Source organism: Littorina saxatilis, linkage group LG3 (assembly GCF_037325665.1).
Source record: "Littorina saxatilis isolate snail1 linkage group LG3, US_GU_Lsax_2.0, whole genome shotgun sequence".
Taxonomy (NCBI): domain Eukaryota; kingdom Metazoa; phylum Mollusca; class Gastropoda; order Littorinimorpha; family Littorinidae; genus Littorina; species Littorina saxatilis.
Window position 1 is genome coordinate 37,929,531 of NC_090247.1, and position 19,407 is coordinate 37,948,937.

The 19,407-nt window shown below is 40.5% G+C and overlaps 1 protein-coding gene across 1 annotated transcript in view; it reads right to left on the bottom strand.

Annotated features, from left to right (window-relative positions):
- LOC138962284 (uncharacterized) overlaps positions 1–17,486 on the bottom strand; it is a 56,872-nt gene extending 39,386 nt beyond the window's left edge. The window contains exon 1 of the mRNA XM_070334036.1: positions 16,372–17,486. Within this exon, the coding sequence (XP_070190137.1) occupies positions 16,372–17,312 (941 nt within the window). The 5' untranslated portion in view covers positions 17,313–17,486. The remainder of the gene's footprint in view (positions 1–16,371) is intronic.
- Positions 17,487–19,407: the final 1,921 nt, after the last annotated feature.

A 19,407-nucleotide genomic window follows, 5' to 3' on the forward strand; every position in this document is an offset into this window, starting at 1 on the left:
GTGCTGCCGGCAAGCGCTGAAAATCACTGGTTTGGGCTGTCACTTTATCCTGTACCGGTGTACATAACATACGTATGGCAATTTTCAAAAAGACAAAAACAGCATAGCAACGAGTACACTCGAGTATAGTGATTCCAGTCACAGAGAGAGGGAGGGACAGTGTGTGTGTGTGTGTGGGTGTGTGTGCGTTTTCTGTACATGTTACTTGCGCTCAGCGTTTTGTCTACAGCTTAGTGTTGCCTCAGTAATACAGAAATCTCCCGTGTTAAGCGAACGAGAAGAAGAAGACCATAGTTTGTTCATATTTTCAGTCCATAACGTCTGTAAAATTACACCCATTCTCAGACCCCGTCTTCTGAAGACCCGATTTTTTTTTATACAGATTTTAAAATGGCGGGGGGGGGGGGGGGAGAGGGTTCCACTGTAGGCAAGAAGTGGATTGTAGTAGAAAAGTGTTGGACAGGGGACCGGTGTGACGTTTTCATCTTTCGCCGTGTTGATATTTCGCTTCTCGGCCTCGTTGATCTGGTATAAACTCTACACTGAACAAAAAAACAGGCTTCGATAGTACTGATGAGCGACCTTGTGTACCTTACATTCAGTCATGGGGCCAAATTTGTCCAACCAATTTGTTTTATTTAACTTAGAAATTTGATTCATCCTAAAATGTTTTCCTTCTTACTCAAGGGACGTAACCACTCAGTACACGTTTTCGAAGAATTCGATTTTGGGGGTGAAATCTATTAAATTTTACCACCAATTTTCTTCACATGCGAGAAACTGACATGCTTTTCGTCCATAAATAATTTCACTTCTTAATTTTACCAGGAAACAACCTTTCAGTCTTGAGTATATATGTCGAGGGGGAAATATGTACACAGGCGAAAGATGAAATCGTGACACCGGAGAGGGGAGGATAAGAAAGCACTGAAAGGATTGTGGTGAACGTCCCTGTCCCATTGTCAAACCTTTCACCAAAGATCGCGACGGCCTACCGTATCCCCATTGTGCTTGGGGATAATGATCACTACTGTGTTCCGAAAGCCCAGGGGAGGGGGGGTCACAGACTGCCTTCTTGTCTCCTGTCTCTTCTATTCCCCTCTTCTCAGTCTTCCTTCTGTCACTCCTTCGCTTCCTTTTCAGGCTCCATGAACAGACGCACCATCTACCTTTATCTTTGGTAAATGTGGTGTTTCCACATAGTTCTTCGATCGCTAGAATAAATGCTGAAGAACAGAACTTCTCAGCTGGTACAGCCAATGTTCTTACCTTCTTTGGCTGCTACATGCTGTGCATACGTACACTTAACTATCTTTCAACGGCGGAAGGTTTTAATAATCCATACAGTGCTGTCAGTTCAAGATCCTTGTAAATTCCCGCAAGATTCACAAACCCAAGAGAAATCAAGAATTTCCAAGCACCATAAAAGAATCAGCTGAAATGTCGACACAGCTTGTATATATATAGGGCACCCTGGATTAACTAAGAGTACCCACGAAAGTATCGTTTTCACACAGGTCCAGACACCCCAGTCCTGAACATAAATCATCGAGGATCTGTGTCTGTCTATTGCTAAACCTTGAAACTCAGTGTGACATTTTTGTTGTACGTTTTGCATGACCTCCGTTCCCACCAATGACTGCCAAGATGGCGATAGGTCGAGTGTCGATGGAACACTGACATGTTTGAGGATTTCCAGTTACTAAGGGACGACTGTTCTTCGTTTTTTCGTCTCTTGTTCAAGGTACAAAATCTGTTTTCTGTATCTCTCATATCAGTGTAAGGAGTTTTCATAAATTTCAACATCTTTATTTGTTGGGATTCCGCGAACCCGCACTTTCGCTGGAAGATGGGGTAATCTACCAAAGTACGCTAAGTTTGAAATACAGGCATTAAAGACCGATCGCCGATCAAAAGTACGTCTTTCAAGCTTACGAGACGTACATTTACAAAATAATCATATTCTCCATATTCGATGGCATTCACAAAACAAAGAAGTCGCCAAGAAAACTCTTTGAATTTAACTGGAAACAATTTACTTCGGAGCAAAATGGTCTGGCGTATATGAACTCGGAAAGTGGTCAGCAGTTTTTTTTACATCTCTGTCATGATTGCACTATTTCTTAAACAGAACTGGATAACTCGATTGAAATAAGCGGTAAAATAAACACAAAGTGCAAACAAAATCCCAAAATCATATCAAATCGACCAGTCCAAGCTTAGTTTCTTACCTGAGCAGCGCCTTCCATCGTGACTGTTTCAAGCATTCGACTGACGCATGCAGGCCTCGGTCGTCACAATGGACAGATTTTAGCTTTACCACCTTGCCCGATTCACCTGTGTGTCTGTTCGCACACTGTCTGTGGCTGCCTGAGTCAGTGTGAGACGCTGGGTCCCCCCGACAATCTCAGTGACCCCTCCCTCCTTTCCCAACCGTCAGTGTTGTCTGCCAGCCTTGGTGTCACGCTACCCCACAATGGGCACGACAGCACACTCTCCCGCGTTCTGTCTGTCACTCAACCTGCAAGTTCGTTCGCCTGGCCGCTCTGTCTAGCGTCCCGTTGTACAGTAGAATGCATGACTGTTCTTGAACACTATAGTATGGATACCCAGGTACTGTGCCACGCCCCCCAATCATAATTAGCCCCTTCCCCCCAAGGCCTTGCTGTTTTATATTTTCTGTGACCTTTGTACATATACCTCATTGATTCATTCCAAGACTTCCTCTTTCTTAAGACTTGATTTTCTCAGATGTTTGTTCGAAGTCTAAAAATGGGGGTTCATTGTATTCATATGACAGTTCTTGAAGACCATGAATGCCGACAGGTATTTGGAACTCTCGCTCGTCATCACGTACTTATTACAACGAGTTCATAAATTATGATAATATGTACGAGGTATAAGGACCTTATGGGCCTGATACAGATGAAAACATTAAACTTGTAAAAGGCAACAAAAAGAGCCACTCCCTCATCCGCTGGTCGTTACTGAGTCGTTGCTGTTCGCGCCTTGGATCTAATAAGAAAGGGCATCTTTTTGAAGACTGGGAATACAAGACATTGAATTGTGAAGATTCTGACGGACCATGCGATTAAGGCATCATGCAAAATACACGTTTACCGGTTCTGACAGTTTGCTCCATCGAGAAATGGCAGGATGTGACCATTGCCATTTACTGTATGAATCCCAGGTACAGTTCAACGAGTCTTGTGTTAGTTACACACACAGGCAGGCCACTATCACATAATCAGCCATCCGAAAGTCTTTATTCTTGGCTGTTTGCTCCTGTGTAGGCTAAGGCAGACAGAGATTTTTCTTGAGGACTATGAATATGTATTAGAAAATTGCACAAGGCTCAGGTCTGTATATATATCAGAAAAACACGCACTGCTCGGGTATAAGTATCTGAAAAACTTGATGCACACTCAGTGCTCGCAGAACCATCTTTCTTTTGATCATGGTCACTCTACAGTACTCTAAAGCACACTTTGCTATCGCCATCATGTCTTGCATTGTTTTTATTTAACACAATTCAAAACACAAAGGAAGGCTTTTACTTTAGCGTTCACCTTTCCCACCCCTTTCAACCCCGAATGACAATGCAATGCGAACAAATCCGGGTGTACAAGAAGTCTTTGCTCCCGTGTAAAGCCTGAAGCCCACTGTGACTATGACGCACAGCAATTTTCTCCACCAAATTGCAAAGATCACACATTGTAACACCGTCAGACCGACAATGACAGTACCCACCATGGACGGAGATAACAATTTATGCAAGCGAATGGAGAGGACACAACTTTAGCCAGCGCAGGTGAAAATTAAGATCTTCCTTTGTAAGCTGCTGGGTGAGGAACTCAATATTCTAGCAAGGTTTCCAGGTTTTATAGGGCGTTTAAGCTAACTGCAACAGCAGTGTGCTATTTATACAGCCACGGTCACCAGTGACAGTCGACGCTGAATATGTGTTGTTTTCTATTACAGGTGGACGACAGGCTTCACAGTTAACACTGAATGCATCAGCACACCACCAACTCAGCAAGTGTATGCACGTATACACACCGCGATTCCAGATGTCCTATAAACAACTCAAGTCCCTCTGAGACAGCACGAACGAAATACCTAATAACAGACGCGACACAAAGCAATTAGTTTTACTCAAACAGTAACAGAGTTGTGATAATTACATAGTGACCATATGAAACCGCTTGTCGCAAGGTACAACTGCTCTATGGGCTTCGTAACTGTGTAGGTAGGTTTTCCTTTTGAATAATACTAATACTATTACTAATTAGCTATAGCACGACGACGTTGATATTTGGGAACATTTGCAATGCAAACGGTTATCAAAATTCACGTTTTGATCACATTCCAGAAAAGGAACTATAGGCTCACAAGTCTCACATATGTAATTAGTTACATGCACACGAAAGAAAACGTGACTAAGTCTAATGAAAAATGTTCACACTGGCAGCAGCTAATTACTCGTAGCTTGAACTTAACTGATTAAACCCAAGAAATACCATTCTTCAGCCGTCCTCAGGTGTCTCTTAGCATAACACGCCATGAGCATGGAAACAGAAACAAGAAAGACATACGGGAAAAAAAGCTTAGTTTCAGAATCACAACAGCGCCACAATCAAGCATACTGTTGTAATAATAAAGACTACATCGCGATCAGGAATCTAGGTGATCTTCCCCTAAACTTCGGAGATGGTGTCGGTGGGCTCGGGAAGTGTAAAGGGGGAAGGTCAGTGGTGTGTAAGGGTAGGGGGCGCGAGCAACGGTTGCAAAACGGCCTTGCTTGGTCGCTTTATTGTCTGTCGTTTTCAAGACAGAATCTCTATTCTTTTCCTTTTTACATTTAGTCAAGTTTTGACTAAATTTTTTAACGTAGAGGGGGGAATCGAGACGAGGGTCGTGGTGTATGTGCGTGTGTGTGTATGTCTGTGTGTGTGTGTGTGTGTGTGTGTGTGTGTGTGTGTGTGTGTGTGTGTAGAGCGATTCAGACTAAACTACTGGACCGATCTTTATGAAATTTGACATGAGAGTTCCTGGGTATGAAATCCCCGAACGTTTTTTTCATTTTTTGATAAATGTCGTTGATGACGTCATATCCGGCTTTTCGTGAAAGTTGAGGCGGCACTGTCACGCCCTCATTTTTCAACCAAATTGGTTGAAATTTTGGTCAAGTAATCTTCGACGAAGCCCGGACTTCGGTATTGCATTTCAGCTTGGTGGCTTAAAAATTAATTAATGACTTTGGTCATTAAACATCTGAAAATTGTAAAAAAAACAAACATTTATAAAACGATCCAAATTTACGTTCATCTTATTCTCCATCATTTTCTGATTCCAAAAACATATAAATATGTTATATTTGGATTAAAAACAAGCTCTGAAAATTAAATATATAAAAATTATTATCAAAATTAAATTGTCGAAATCAATTTAAAAACACTTTCATCTTATTCCTTGTCGGTTCCTGATTCCAAAAACATATAGATATGATATGTTTGGATTAAAAACACGCTCAGAAAGTTAAAACAAAGAGAGGTACAGAAAAGCGTGCTATCCTTCTTAGCGCAACTACTACCCCGCTCTTCTTGTCAATTTCACTGCCTTTGCCATGAGCGGTGGACTGACGATGCTACGAGTATACGGTCTTGCTGAAAAATGGCATTGCGTTCAGTTTCATTCTGTGAGTTCGACAGCTACTTGACTAAATGTTGTATTTTCGCCTTACGCGACTTGTTACATTTAGTCAAGTTTTGACTAAATTTTTTAACGTAGAGGGGGGAATCGAGACGAGGGTCGTGGTGTATGTGTGTGTGTGTGTGTGTGTGTGTGTGTGTAGAGCGATTCAGACTAAACTACTGGACCGATCTTTATGAAATTTGACATGAGAGTTCCTGGGTATGAAATCCCCGAACGTTTTTTTCATTTTTTGATAAATGTCGTTGATGACGTCATATCCGGCTTTTCGTGAAAGTTGAGGCGGCACTGTCACGCCCTCATTTTTCAACCAAATTGGTTGAAATTTTGGTCAAGTAATCTTCGACGAAGCCCGGACTTCGGTATTGCATTTCAGCTTGGTGGCTTAAAAATTAATTAATGACTTTGGTCATTAAACATCTGAAAATTGTAAAAAAAAAAAAAAATTTATAAAACGATCCAAATTTACGTTCATCTTATTCTCCATCATTTTCTGATTCCAAAAACATATAAATATGTTATATTTGGATTAAAAACAAGCTCTGAAAATTAAATATATAAAAATTATTATCAAAATTAAATTGTCGAAATCAATTTAAAAACACTTTCATCTTATTCCTTGTCGGTTCCTGATTCCAAAAACATATAGATATGATATGTTTGGATTAAAAACACGCTCAGAAAGTTAAAACAAAGAGAGGTACAGAAAAGCGTGCTATCCTTCCTAGCGCAACTACTACCCCGCTCTTCTTGTCAATTTCACTGCCTTTGCCATGAGCGGTGGACTGACGATGCTACGAGTATACGGTATTGCTGAAAAATGGCATTGCGTTCAGTTTCATTCTGTGAGTTCGACAGCTACTTGACTAAATGTTGTATTTTCGCCTTACGCGACTTGTTACATTTAGTCAAGTTTTGACTAAATGTTTTAACGTAGAGGGGGGAATCGAGACGAGGGTCGTGGTGTATGTGTGTGTGTGTGTGTGTGTGTGTGTGTGTAGAGCGATTCAGAGAAAACTACTGGACCGATCTTCATGAAACTCGACATGAGAGATCCTGAGTATGGTATCTCTAGACGTTTTTTTCATTTTTTTGATAAACGTCTTTGATGACGTCATATCCGGCTTTTCGTGAAAGTTGAGGCGGCACTGTCACGCTCTCATTTTTCAACCAAATTGGTTGAAATTTTGGTCAAGTAATCTTCGACAAAGCCCGGACTTTGGTATTGCATTTCAGCTTGGAGGCTTAAAACCTAATTAATGAGTTTGCTCATTAAAGTTGTCATTAAAATCGATTTTACGCAAACAGATTTAAAATTGATTGCATCGTATTCTTCATCACATTCTGAATCTAAAAATATATACATATGTCATGTTTACTCTTAAAATGTGATCACAATTAACGAAAATAGATTAATTAGTCTTACGATTAAAATTTAAGAAATCGACCCAAAAATGATTTCATCTTATTCTTTATCATTTCCTGATTCCAAAAACATATAGATATGATAGGTTGTATTCAAAACAAGCTCAGAAAGTTAACAAGACTACAGAAAAGCGCGCTTTCCTGCTTAGCACAATACGCTACCGCGCTAATCTGGCGTGTCAATATCACCACGTTTTGCACGTGGGAGGTGAGCGATTTCCTTCACGGGGGAATTGACGAAGCTGTTTTGTCAGTCTTGGTGAAAAAGTAAAGTGCGTTCAATTTCATCCCGTGAGTTCGACAGCTTGACTAAATGTAGTAATTTCGCCTTACGCGACTTGTTTTTCACCTTTTTGGCCCCCTCTCCCTGGACCGTATAGACGTTCTTTTGTTGAATGGACTGCGGCGAAAGATCGTGCTAACGCATGACTGAATCCGGATTTAGGGGCAGGATATGAAATCTTACTCTGCTCTTTGCTGTGATCGGTTGCACATTCTCTCTCTCTCTCTCTCTCTCTCTCTCTCCCTCCCTCCCTCCCTCCCTCCCTCCCTCCCTCTCTCTCTCTCTCTCTCTCTCTCTCTCTCTCTCTCTCTCTCTCTCTCTCTCTCTCTCTCTCTCTCTCTCTCTCTCTCTCTCTCTCTCTCTCCTCGACACATCTATTGTTCTGGCTAACCACAAGAACAAGAACGGGGGGGGGGGGGGGGGGGGGGGACTAAGAGTAGGGCTAGAGCAACGGGAAAAGTGAGGGGGAAGGGAGGAAGGGGTGTCCTTCGTGCGTTTGTACAACTATGTCCCACCAGATTTTGGCTGGAGGTGGTGAGGGGTCAAATGACCAATTGGCATAGTCTTAACTTATCTATCAGACCGTGAACCCTAAACATATTCCATATTCAGTGTGGATCGGAGAAGGCAACGCACACACTCTGCATGGCGCAAAACGGTGTGCGTTGCTCAAACTGCGAGGCGTCAATTTAGCTTTAAACAAGCACACGACAATCTAACTTTTATGCAAAACACATCTAGACAAACCAACCTCGCGTGACTTCAGCCAATTTGAGTAGACAGATGTTCGAGTTTATTATCGCAGTTCACAGAGTGTCTGAACTGCTGCACAGTCCTAAGAACATTTCTCCAAAATGTTTTTTTGACAATCTTTAATTGGTTTAAACATAAGTTTATTTTAACAAAGGTTACAATCATGACATGTATACAAAGTTCACAGAAACAGCAACAAGCTAGAAGCTTATAGTGGTGTTCCTGCATGACAGTACAACCAGGGACCTATATAATATAGGTCTATGGTACAACATATAAGGCGGTAACTTTCTTTCTTTATTTGGTGTTTAACGTCGTTTTCAACCACGAAGGGTTATATCGCGACGGGGAAAGGGGGAAGATGGGATAGACCCACTTGTCAATTGTTTCTTGTTCACAAAAGCACTAATCAAAAAATTGCTCCAGGGGCTTGCAACGTAGTACAATATATTACCTTACTGGGAGAATGCAAGTTTCCAGTACAAAGGACTTAACATTTCTTACATACTGCTTGACTAAAATCTTTACAAACATTGACTATATTCTATACAAGAAACACTTAACAAGGGTAAAAGGAGAAACAGAATCCGTTAGTCGCCTCTTACGACATGCTGGGGAGCATCGCGTAAATTCTTCCCCCTAACCCGCGGGGGGGATAAGGCGGTAACGGCTGAACAATTTGTCTCAATAAACCAAATCTATTAATAACGTAATAAACGTTGCATAATGATTATAAAGAAAGACAGAAAAAGGAAGGAAGAAGGGAAAGAAGACGAATAAAAGAAGAGGGATGGGTAGGAGATGTGCAGAAGTTGAAGTTAAAGTTGTCCGGCTTATAGAGCATTTATTCTGGTTTGCCCAAAGCGGCCTGAACGTTGTCTTTAAATGAGCAAGACGGTGTTTGGTAGGGGACTTCAAATGTACCGTGACATTCACATTTTGCTGCATTGAAATTCACTCAAATTGCTTCCTTGACGCCGGAGTTATCTGAAGGGATATAATTATGTGGTGATTATATGTTAGTTACTGCCAACACGAAGCCTAGGTCAGTCAACCGAAATGTTAACACAGTCTATCCATGCAAGCAACAATAGGACAATTTGTGTTTAGTTCAGCAGAATCCCAAGCGGTTTACCTCGATCTGAGACAGGATTCCCAGAAATCGTATCCTACTCGATAATAAGGACAAGTGTAAAATAGTAATCATTATGAGGTTTGCCTTGCAGAAATTAAGGTTGCTTTCCCTGAGTCAAAAACATACGCTGCAGCAGCACACAGTGCCATTCAAGGACGACACCGGCTTTAAAGGCACAGTGCAGCTCACAGCCTTCGTTTTGCGTTTTTGTTTCAGCTGAGTGCATTTACAGTTCAAAAATCCTCCTATGGTAGTAAAACAAACCCAAAACTACCCAACCACGACATCTGTGAAGCTCGACAGTTTCTTGTTCACGTGAGTGCATAAATTAACCTAGTTATTACGTGGTGTTTGGTCGGAGTTCGATTCAACTGAGTGATTCCGGCCTCCATTTTGTTTTACACAAACTCATGATGACGTCTGACATAGTTTGCTAGTGACGTGTCTTTTTGTGCATGATGTGGTGATCTACCTGATCTAAATTTAGATCCACAAATAGGCCAAGACCAGCCGGGTCCGAGTACAAAATTAATTCGTAAAAAATCGCAGTTCTTGACTCTTTGGGTGCAAGTCAATGAAACTTGGTAGTTCTTCTAACGGATAGCTGCCTGAGGTATGACTAAAAGCCCCAGGGGCTCCGTGCACCTGGATTTGACAAGTTCAGTACCTTTAAAACAATAGGTCAAACAGAACTGAGTACAAAGCGCAAATGTCCCGGATTATTTTTTTCACGACTAAATCATTAACAAATGAAACTGCTGAAACATACTTCCAGAACTGCCAAGACTGTAAAGTCGCGGGCCGCTTCAACAATATAAATTATAATATAGTATGTGTTTTTCAAACCCCACACGCGGTTATTAAATAATACAATTCTCTTGCACCAAGATACTGTATTTATTTTGCCCATAACAAAATCGTGATATAATCTACTGTCAAAAGAACCACAACAAATTCTCCCGAAACTACGCATGCAAAAGCGATCAAATAAATAGTCGCAGAGTTAGACTGCAGGATGTTTCATGACAGTAACACCTGTAAACGAACGAGGAGTTGCCACAATGACTAAGGGGACATAACTGCACTCCAAACGGCGTACACAAGCGTTTGATAGACGTGTTCATCTGAAAGTCAAGTTAGAAGAGAAAAGATAAAAACAAAACATAAAGCGCAATGTAAGTCGTATACGATTTTTTTTAAAAAGGATTAAAGAAGTTAATCTACGTTTAATTAACGTTTGTACTGAAGAAATATCGGTTATGGTTATACAACTATTTATTAGCGTTTCACTGTAAACTGTTATGGAAGCTTTCAGAAAAAAACGAAAAACAAACGTTTACAAAAGGGGTTGCTTTGAACGGATGTTTATTCTTCAAAAATTCACACCCCCATAGATTCATAACGAAAACACTGCACTTTTCAACTTAGACATACAAACAAAAATATGCACACGCACACACAAAAAAGTCAATCCCTCCATAATTCCTTTTTGAAATACGAAAAAGCGAAGAAAAAAAAGATGCTAGTTAATATCAGCAGGAAACATGTTAGGGGCTCTACACCTAATCGGATTTCAATTTTCTGTTTGCATGTTTTACTGTTGTACATATATATCTATGTATACAGGACATATCTACCTTCGCGGTATTTTTGTTTTGGTTTGTGTTTATCCTTGTGTTGTTGACCATTGGCATTCCTTTGGGTGACATTGGTGGTTGATTTTTTTTTAAATCACAGCCGGCTGTGAGATTTGAAATCACCCTGCTGCCCAATCCCAAAGAAATACCAGTATCAATTTCAGTCAAAAGGAAAAGATTTAGTTATTATCTTAGCGGGGACGGAGCTAAAACCTTTTACGCAAACGCAGATGCACAGTTATAAACGGAATCAAGGAACCAATTAAAAAAAATCAGAACCCAGGAAAAATATAGCTGCTGATGAAAATCGATATCAGACGTAAACTAATACTGCAGCCGCAGAGGAGTGAAATGTCAAGCTGAAAGAGAAAAGAGGCAATAAGGAGTGGAAGATGCTGGGGAGAAATATAACTTAGTTTAAGATTACTCTGGTCAAGACATTCGATGGTACATGGGAAATGTTCTCAGAACGTGGCTGATTTATTGCCTCCTCTTGTCTCGACTGTGTCTGTGAGCCCCTATCATAGACGAAACCCACTTGAACGGGTCGTACCACCACACAGAACTGAATTGTATAACAAGTCATTTGTTCCCAGCACTACCCGAACATGGAATTCTCTACCAGATAATATCAAATTAACAAAATCAATTACCCAGTTTAAACAGTTTTTATGTCGTTCAGATAGTAAAGTTCCTCCTCAATATTATTATGGCAAGAGAAAAGACGGAATTATACACTGCAGACTAAGATTAGAAATGAGCGATTTAAATGATGATATGGTGAAACGCCACTTAAGTGATAACCCGACTTGTCAGTGCGGATATCAAAATGAAAATGTTGAACATTATTTATTATTTTGTAGTAATTACGATGATGTCCGAAGACTACCTATACACACATTACCGAATGATCATCAAAATGTACAATGTTTATTGTTTGGTCTGCCAAACCTACGTTTTACCGAAAACATTGAAATATTCGAAAAGGTACATACCTTTATAAGGTTAAGTGATAGATTTTGATTACCCTGTGGTCACCATGTCAATGATCCAGTATTTGATTATTGGCAGGTCATGCTGTTTTCCGTTTTTACTGAAGGTCAAGTTTTGAGTAAATCTTTTTATTGAAGGTTTTTCTGTGTATACACATGACTAACCTCAGCTTAATTAGTTTGTACGACAATGTAAATGAAATGTTTACTGCTGCAGTAACATTGATCTAGCAAGTCTGTGAAAGTCTCTCATCGTCTCTCTGACACCCCCCCCCCCCCCCCCCCCCACCCCCGGGATCTCCCCGATATTGCAGTCCTTCCGGTCCTCTGTCACATCCTCTAATTATTTTGCTGCATTTTTTCCTCTTTTGTGTGTGTGTGTGTGTGTAAAAATTGTATCTTGTCTGTCTTGCGTTCTCATAAGGGTATAAGTGATTCTATGACCTTGACATAACGTGAAATAACAATTCCTATCTAGATGTACATATTTATAACCACACTTAATAATAAGCTTAGCTTGTTGTGTGGCCACAAATGTTTATACCGTATATATATATATACATGCCACCCTGTATTTCATTAATAAAATCTTGTTTAAACCAAGACATTCGAGAACAAAACACCTGTGCATATCAGTGTGCAATTGCAAATCAAATGTGGGCGGATGATGGGGTTTCAGTTCAACAAGGAAGACACTGATTTAGCGTGTGACAGTGACTGAGGCGGATCCGAAGAGTTAAGTGGCCATCATGTTAACCTTTGTTTTGTACTTACTAGGATTGCTTAAAATAAGCATTATATGCTTGAGTAAGTAATCATAAAAGCCATGCATTGTTTCTTGTCATGATAAAATTGAATAAAGTTGTGTTTAAACCAAGAGTTTCACGTGCCATTTAGTTTAAATGACACCTAACCCACTTTTTCTGACACACAAAGCAAATGGCAGTTACGACAGAAAGAGACCTTCCCACTCGACTCCCATTCAGCCGTTGTACTTCTTTTAGTGTGGATACATGTGTATAGGTCCGTCTTAACTCACAGAGAGAGGGAGTGCGCGCGCGCGTGTGTGTGTGTGTGTTTGGGAGAGAAAGAGAGAGAGAGAGAGAGAGAGAGAGAGAGAAAGAGAGTTGTCATTTGTCGTTAGCAAAAAAATGTAATCTCGTTTGTTCAGATAATGTTGCACTCTGTTTTGTTTCCTATACAGCACGGGGAGGGAGCGGTATATCTTGCTTGTGTGTGAGTCTGAGGGTCGGAGTGTGGGGAGAAGGGTGCAGTGTCATGGTGACGCTGGTCAGTGGCCGGTCAGTTAACGTTAACGAATTCATTACAGTGGAACCTCCATTTTAAGACCTCCAAAAATCTGAGAAAATCAGGTCTTGAAAAGGAGGGGGTCTTAAAATGGGGGGATATTTTACAGAGGTTATGGACAAAAAGTCTGAGAAAACAGAGGGAGGGCGTCTTAACAGGGGGATTCCACTGTAGAATGACTGTATTTGGCAATGTCATTATCTATCACATGGTGTTTTAATTTAAAGCATCATCGGTGTTTACACAGCATGACTGTGTCCCCCACACACACATCTTTTTTCAACTCTGTCTCATTGTCTGTGTTTATGTTATTGTTATTAACATAATCAACTTGTTTCTTCTATCTCCACTGACCCCAACCTTTTTTTCAGGTAACAATTTTGTTTTAATTTAACATAAATCTAAATGACAGAAACTAATCAAAATGAAACACACACTTAATCACCACCATACTACTGATCAGCCGATCAGGTAAATTACTATTACATACATGTATGTGTAATGTTATGAAGCCATCGCAGGTGTGATGAAGGATGCTTACAAACACAGTGTCACTGTAAGGGTGTCATTGAGACTAACTTGTAACTTGAGCAAAAAGCTCACCTAGCTACTTGCACTCAATTTATACCACAACATACATTTTTTGTGTGCCACTGCCAAACCATTTTATCAATCAATCAATCAATATGAGGCTTATATCCCGCGTATTCCGTGGGTACAGTTCTAAGCGCAGGGATTTTTTGTAAAAATTTTTTTTATGCAATTTATATCGCGCACATATTCAAGGCGCAGGGATTTATTTTAAGTAGTCCATCTGTTAAGCAATACACAAGTACAGTGGTATCTGCAATGAGAGGACACCTCCCAAGAAAGGACATCCGTTGCCTCTATTTTTTTTTTTTTAACCTGACCAAAATAACCTGCCATGGCAGAGCACCAGGAATGTAGGGACACTTATGGCCGGTCCTAGGCGTGTCCTTTCATCACAGATACCGAATGTACATCAAATTGATTTAATAGGTGTGTGCATGTATGTGGTCGCTGCATATCATCAGTGCGCTTGTCAATGTCTGAATGTGTCCACCTGCATGTCACACTCACAGACACACACATGTATGTATATGTCGTATCCATTCTGTACAATTTGCGCATTATGTACAATGAGCAGCATATCTTGCACATTGTATACAATGAGCAACAAGTTTTGCTCATTGTATACAATGAGCAAAACTGTTGCCCATTGTATACAATGAGCAAGACCATAAAGTTGCACATTGTATACAATGTGCACCGAGTGAGCAAGATTGTTGAATGACGTTCAAGCTACACTGGTATATATGAATCATAGTGAATGGTAAAGTGTTCAAATAAGTGTTATGTTTAAGCATTGTTTTAATTCTCATTTCGCTAAAACTAAACAGTGTATTAAGAATTTAATTATTGTAAATTAAAGGGGCAGAAAACAACTTTGTTTTAACAAATTCTTTGATGCATAGGAACCACTTTAGTGAAACCGCACATCGGTAGCGCTGTTAGTTTGGCTGGAAATAACATTTAACTTTGTAGTGGAAGTAGAATGACGTCATATTTTTTATTTTAAAACGGCCGTAACTCGCTTCAAATTTGACCAATATGCATGCGGTTTTTTTTTGTTCGGCGTTTTGAACTGGCGTGCATGTGATAAGAAAAAGAATGGAACGAAAAATCCAAAACAATTTTTTTTTCAAAAACATATTCAAAATCTGTTCTTTTTTTTAAAATATATTTTTTGTTACATTTACCTAGAGTAAAGAGTAAAGAGTAAGCAATCTCTTTTTGGCCCGAAAACATGAAACGACAGCAACCTGTTGACTGCCCCTTTAATTAAACAATAAAAACAAATACAACAATTAATGTTGTTTCAACACACGCACACACACATAACCAGCCGTGGACACGGCCAAGGCTACGCTAAATGTAACTGCCTCGGAGTATGCACAACAAACAAATGCAAATGCTTCAAAGCTCGGCTTCAATGTACTTCTCATTGCCACCCCCGATCTGCTAAATGCAAGAACCATCATGCTTAAAAAAGAAGCAGGTGACCTCTGTGGTACGTTGTTGTCGTTGTTTCCATGTTTTAGCGTGACATGAAAACATGAGCGTTATTAGCAAAAGCGTGAAAGGCGGTGAAAACGACGCTCTCATTAGCAATGACATGCCAATGTGAGCGTTATTATGAACGAATGTTATGTGTGTGTGTGCGTGTGTTGAAACAACATTATTTGTTGTATTTGTTTTTATTGTTTAATTAATTTACAATAATTAAATTCCTAATGCACTGTATAGTTTTAGCAAAATGAGAATTAAAACAATGTTTAAACATAACAAACATGGTTATTAGAACACTTTACTCACATATTCCATTCAACCATTCACTATGGTTCATATATCAGTGTAGCTTGAAAGCCATTCAACAATCTTGCTCACTCGGTGCACATTGTATACAATGTGCAACTTTATGGTCTTGCTCATTGTATACAATGGGCAACAGTTTTGCTCATTGTATACAATGAGCAAAACTTGTTGCTTATTGTATTCAATGTGCAAGATATGCTGCTCATTGTACATACTGCGCAAATTGTACAGAATGGATACGACATATACATCACAAACTCAATTTAATTAAGAGTATCATCATAAATATTACAATTTAGATGCTCTGTGTCAAGTATTGGTTTGCCAGCCTTCTTTACAAATTATATAGAATATATATAATTATGATATAATGTCAGTTGTTATGACTTATGATTTGTCTTTGTCTGCCAAAGGTTTATGAGCAGTAGCACCATCTGATTATGACATTATATTACAACTTTATCAGTGCGACCACTTTCAAGTTTCATGCCGCAGACACATAATCTAGCCAAAACTTTCATTTTTAATAATTCAAAAGATAAAAGCCAAAACTAGTTTCTTAATTAATCAATTTAATTGTAGTATCATGCTAGACACATAGTAAAGTTCTGTAACCATTCGTGTGCTTTTCAGTGTGTTGAATACATGTATGTCATCGCTATCAGTGTTTGCATGCATGGTCACTACATAATTATTATCAGTGTGTTTGTCAGTGTGTTAAAAACTCACCTGGCTCTTCTCAAATGGGTCCAGTTGGAATACCGCGGCATGAACTCGACAATCGGAGATGACGCCGTCACGATCCAGCGGTTGGAGCGATCGCAGTCAAAGTAAGGCGAGGAGATGTGGACAGGCAACGACTCTTGACCAGACGACTGTCCGGGCTGAGGCGGTCCAAAAAAGGAATAGTCCGTATACATATCCTTGGTGAACACCCCTGTGGCGTTCGAGTACTTGATCCCTACAGAGTACGTAAACTTTCGCACCGAGTCGTCCTTCTCAAACAGGTCAGGCAACCAAGGGCTGTACCAGGGGTTGCCCTTGTACTGTGGGTGCGTGTAGTTGCGGATTCGACCCGAGCCGTAGTCGTGGATGCTGATGGTGTTGTTGCTGGGCTCTCGCAGCCAGTTGGTGGGCTCGTTGTAGTCGTCCTCCCTCCAGGCGCGGGGGCCAAAGAGCGGCAAGGTGATGTTGAAGTTCATCTTGCGGTACCAGTTAGGGTAGCTGCAGTTGTTGTCAAAGAAGAGGGATGAGCCGTTGATGAAGCCGGGGTTGGCGGAAACATCTGCGGCGTGCCCCATGTAGATGTACATGAGTCCCGGCTGGGTCTCAAAATCCCATGTCTGGTTCATCTGCTGGTAGATGAAGCTGTAGAAGAAGGCTCTGTTGAGAGCCATGTTGTGAGCGTGTAGCAAGGAAGATCTGTTGGAGTAGATGATGGTGCTGAGCAACATGTTGTAGCGGGGCTTCTGCGCCACCGTGTCATCGCGGAACTTGAGGTCCTCTTCTCTCTTGGAGCGGCAGTTCTCTCCGGTGACGGTGTAGAACTTGTCGTTGATCTGGTCAAAACGGTCCGGGCGCATCCATTCGAACGGTGTGACACACTGCGCCACGAGAAAGGCGCCTAACCCCACGAAGAGGGCCAGGTAAATCTGGCTGGTTTTATCCATTGTCTCACCTGTGCGGTCTCACCTTGATCACAACATACTCGACAGGTAAAAAATAGATTAGAATCCCTCAAAAAGCGACCGAATTTGCCGCAGAAAGTCTGTGTTTGTACTCACTTCCGCACTCCGCAGTTGTGTTACCTGTACAAAATGGCGGCCACTGTGTGTCTCCTTATTCAAATGAATGAGGGGACGCTACGCTGTGTGTGCGCGGTATTTGTGACCCTCAGGTGTGCTCAAAATAGGTCACCCTTTCTCGTCAGCGACAGCCTTGTCACAGCACAGGCGCTCAAAATTGTTTTGAACCTACGCGCTACGAACTTCAGTCTCTTCAATAGCGGGAGGTCGCTCGCGGGAGGTTCACAATAGCTATCCTTGGCGGATGATGACTTTATTCAGTTATTCTGCAGAAAAACAGAAATGCTGGAGAAAAACCGTTCTTTTCTGCAGCATTTCTGCATAATGTCATCTTTCGCGAGAGCAACGTTTTTTTCTGCAGTAAAACAGTTTTACTGCAGTAAAATTGAAATCAAGAATGCTGCAGTAAAACGGAGATGTTGTTTTACTGGAGAAAAACTGTTTACACTTTTTCTTCAGCATTTTGGCATTATTCAGTTATTCTGCAGAAAAACCAAAATGCTGGAGAAAAACTGTCTTTTCTGCAGCATTTCTGCATAATGTCATCTTTCGCCGGAGCAACGGGTTTTTCTGGAGCAAAACATTTTACTGCAGTAAAATTGAAATCAAGAATGCTGCAGTAAAACGGTGCTGTTGTTTTACTGCAGAAAACCTGTTTACACTTTTTCTGCAGCATTTTGTACTGGCTCTTGGCGGATTATGACATTATTCAGTTATTCTGGAGAAAAACCGAAATGCTGGAGAAAAACTGTCTTTTCTGCAGCATTTCTGCATAATGTCATCTTTCGCGAGAGCAACGTTTTTTTTCTGCAGTAAAACAGTTTTACTGCAGTAAAATTGAAATCAAGAATGCTGCAGTAAAACGGTGATGTTGTTTTACTGCAGAATAGTCTGTCACAGTTTTTCTGGAGAAAAACGAACGACCTTGTAAAGTAGCGTTTGTATTCGTCGCCCCCTGGGATAGTATAATAGTTTGTAACTATTGGTAATTCTGGATGAGTCCATCTCTCGACAGAGGGGGGCTCGCGTGCTCCAACATTATAATGAGCCAGTACAAAATTCTGCAGAAAAAGTGTAAACAGGTTTTCTGCAGTAAAACAACAGCACCGTTTTACTGCAGCATTCTTGATTTCAATTTTACTGCAGTAAAATGTTTTGCTCCAGAAAAACCCGTTGTTTCGGCGAAAGATGACATTATGCAGAAATGCTGCAGAAAAGACAGTTTTTCTCCAGCATTTCTGTTTTTCTGCAGAATAACTGAATAATGCCAAAATGCTGAAGAAAAAGTGTAAACAGTTTTTCTGCAGTAAAACAACAGCACCGTTTTACTGCAGCATTCTTGATTTCAATTTTACTGCAGTAAAACTGTTTTACTGCAGAAAAAAAAAACATTGCTCTCGCGAAAGATGACATTATGCAGAAATGCTGCAGAAAAGACAGTTTTTCTCCAGCATTTCGGTTTTTCTCCAGAATAACTGAATAATGTCATAATCCGCCAAGAGCCAGTACAAAATGCTGCAGAAAAAAACCCCACAGGTTTTCTGCAGTAAAACAACAGCACCGTTTTACTGCAGCATTCTTGATTTCAATTTTACTGCAGTAAAATGTTTTGCTGCAGAAAAAAACGCTGCTTCGGCGAAAGATGACATTATGCAGAAATGCTGCAGAAAAGACAGTTTTTCTCCAGCATTTTGGTTTTTCTGCAGAATAACTGAATAATGTCATAATCCGCCATGGATACAGTTTGGTGGATGGTCAAATGGTGTGTTGGTCGGTTACATGTGCGTGTGTGTAAGACAATGGCAGTGACTGTGACAATGACAATTCTTTATTTAACGAGGGTAATACTGCGAGTTAGCAGTGATCTGCTTTTTTACACTCCTGTAAGAGAGAGAGGGGGAAAGAGAGCCGTTTCAAGAGTTATATATATATATATGTGTGTGTGTGTGTGTGTGACGTA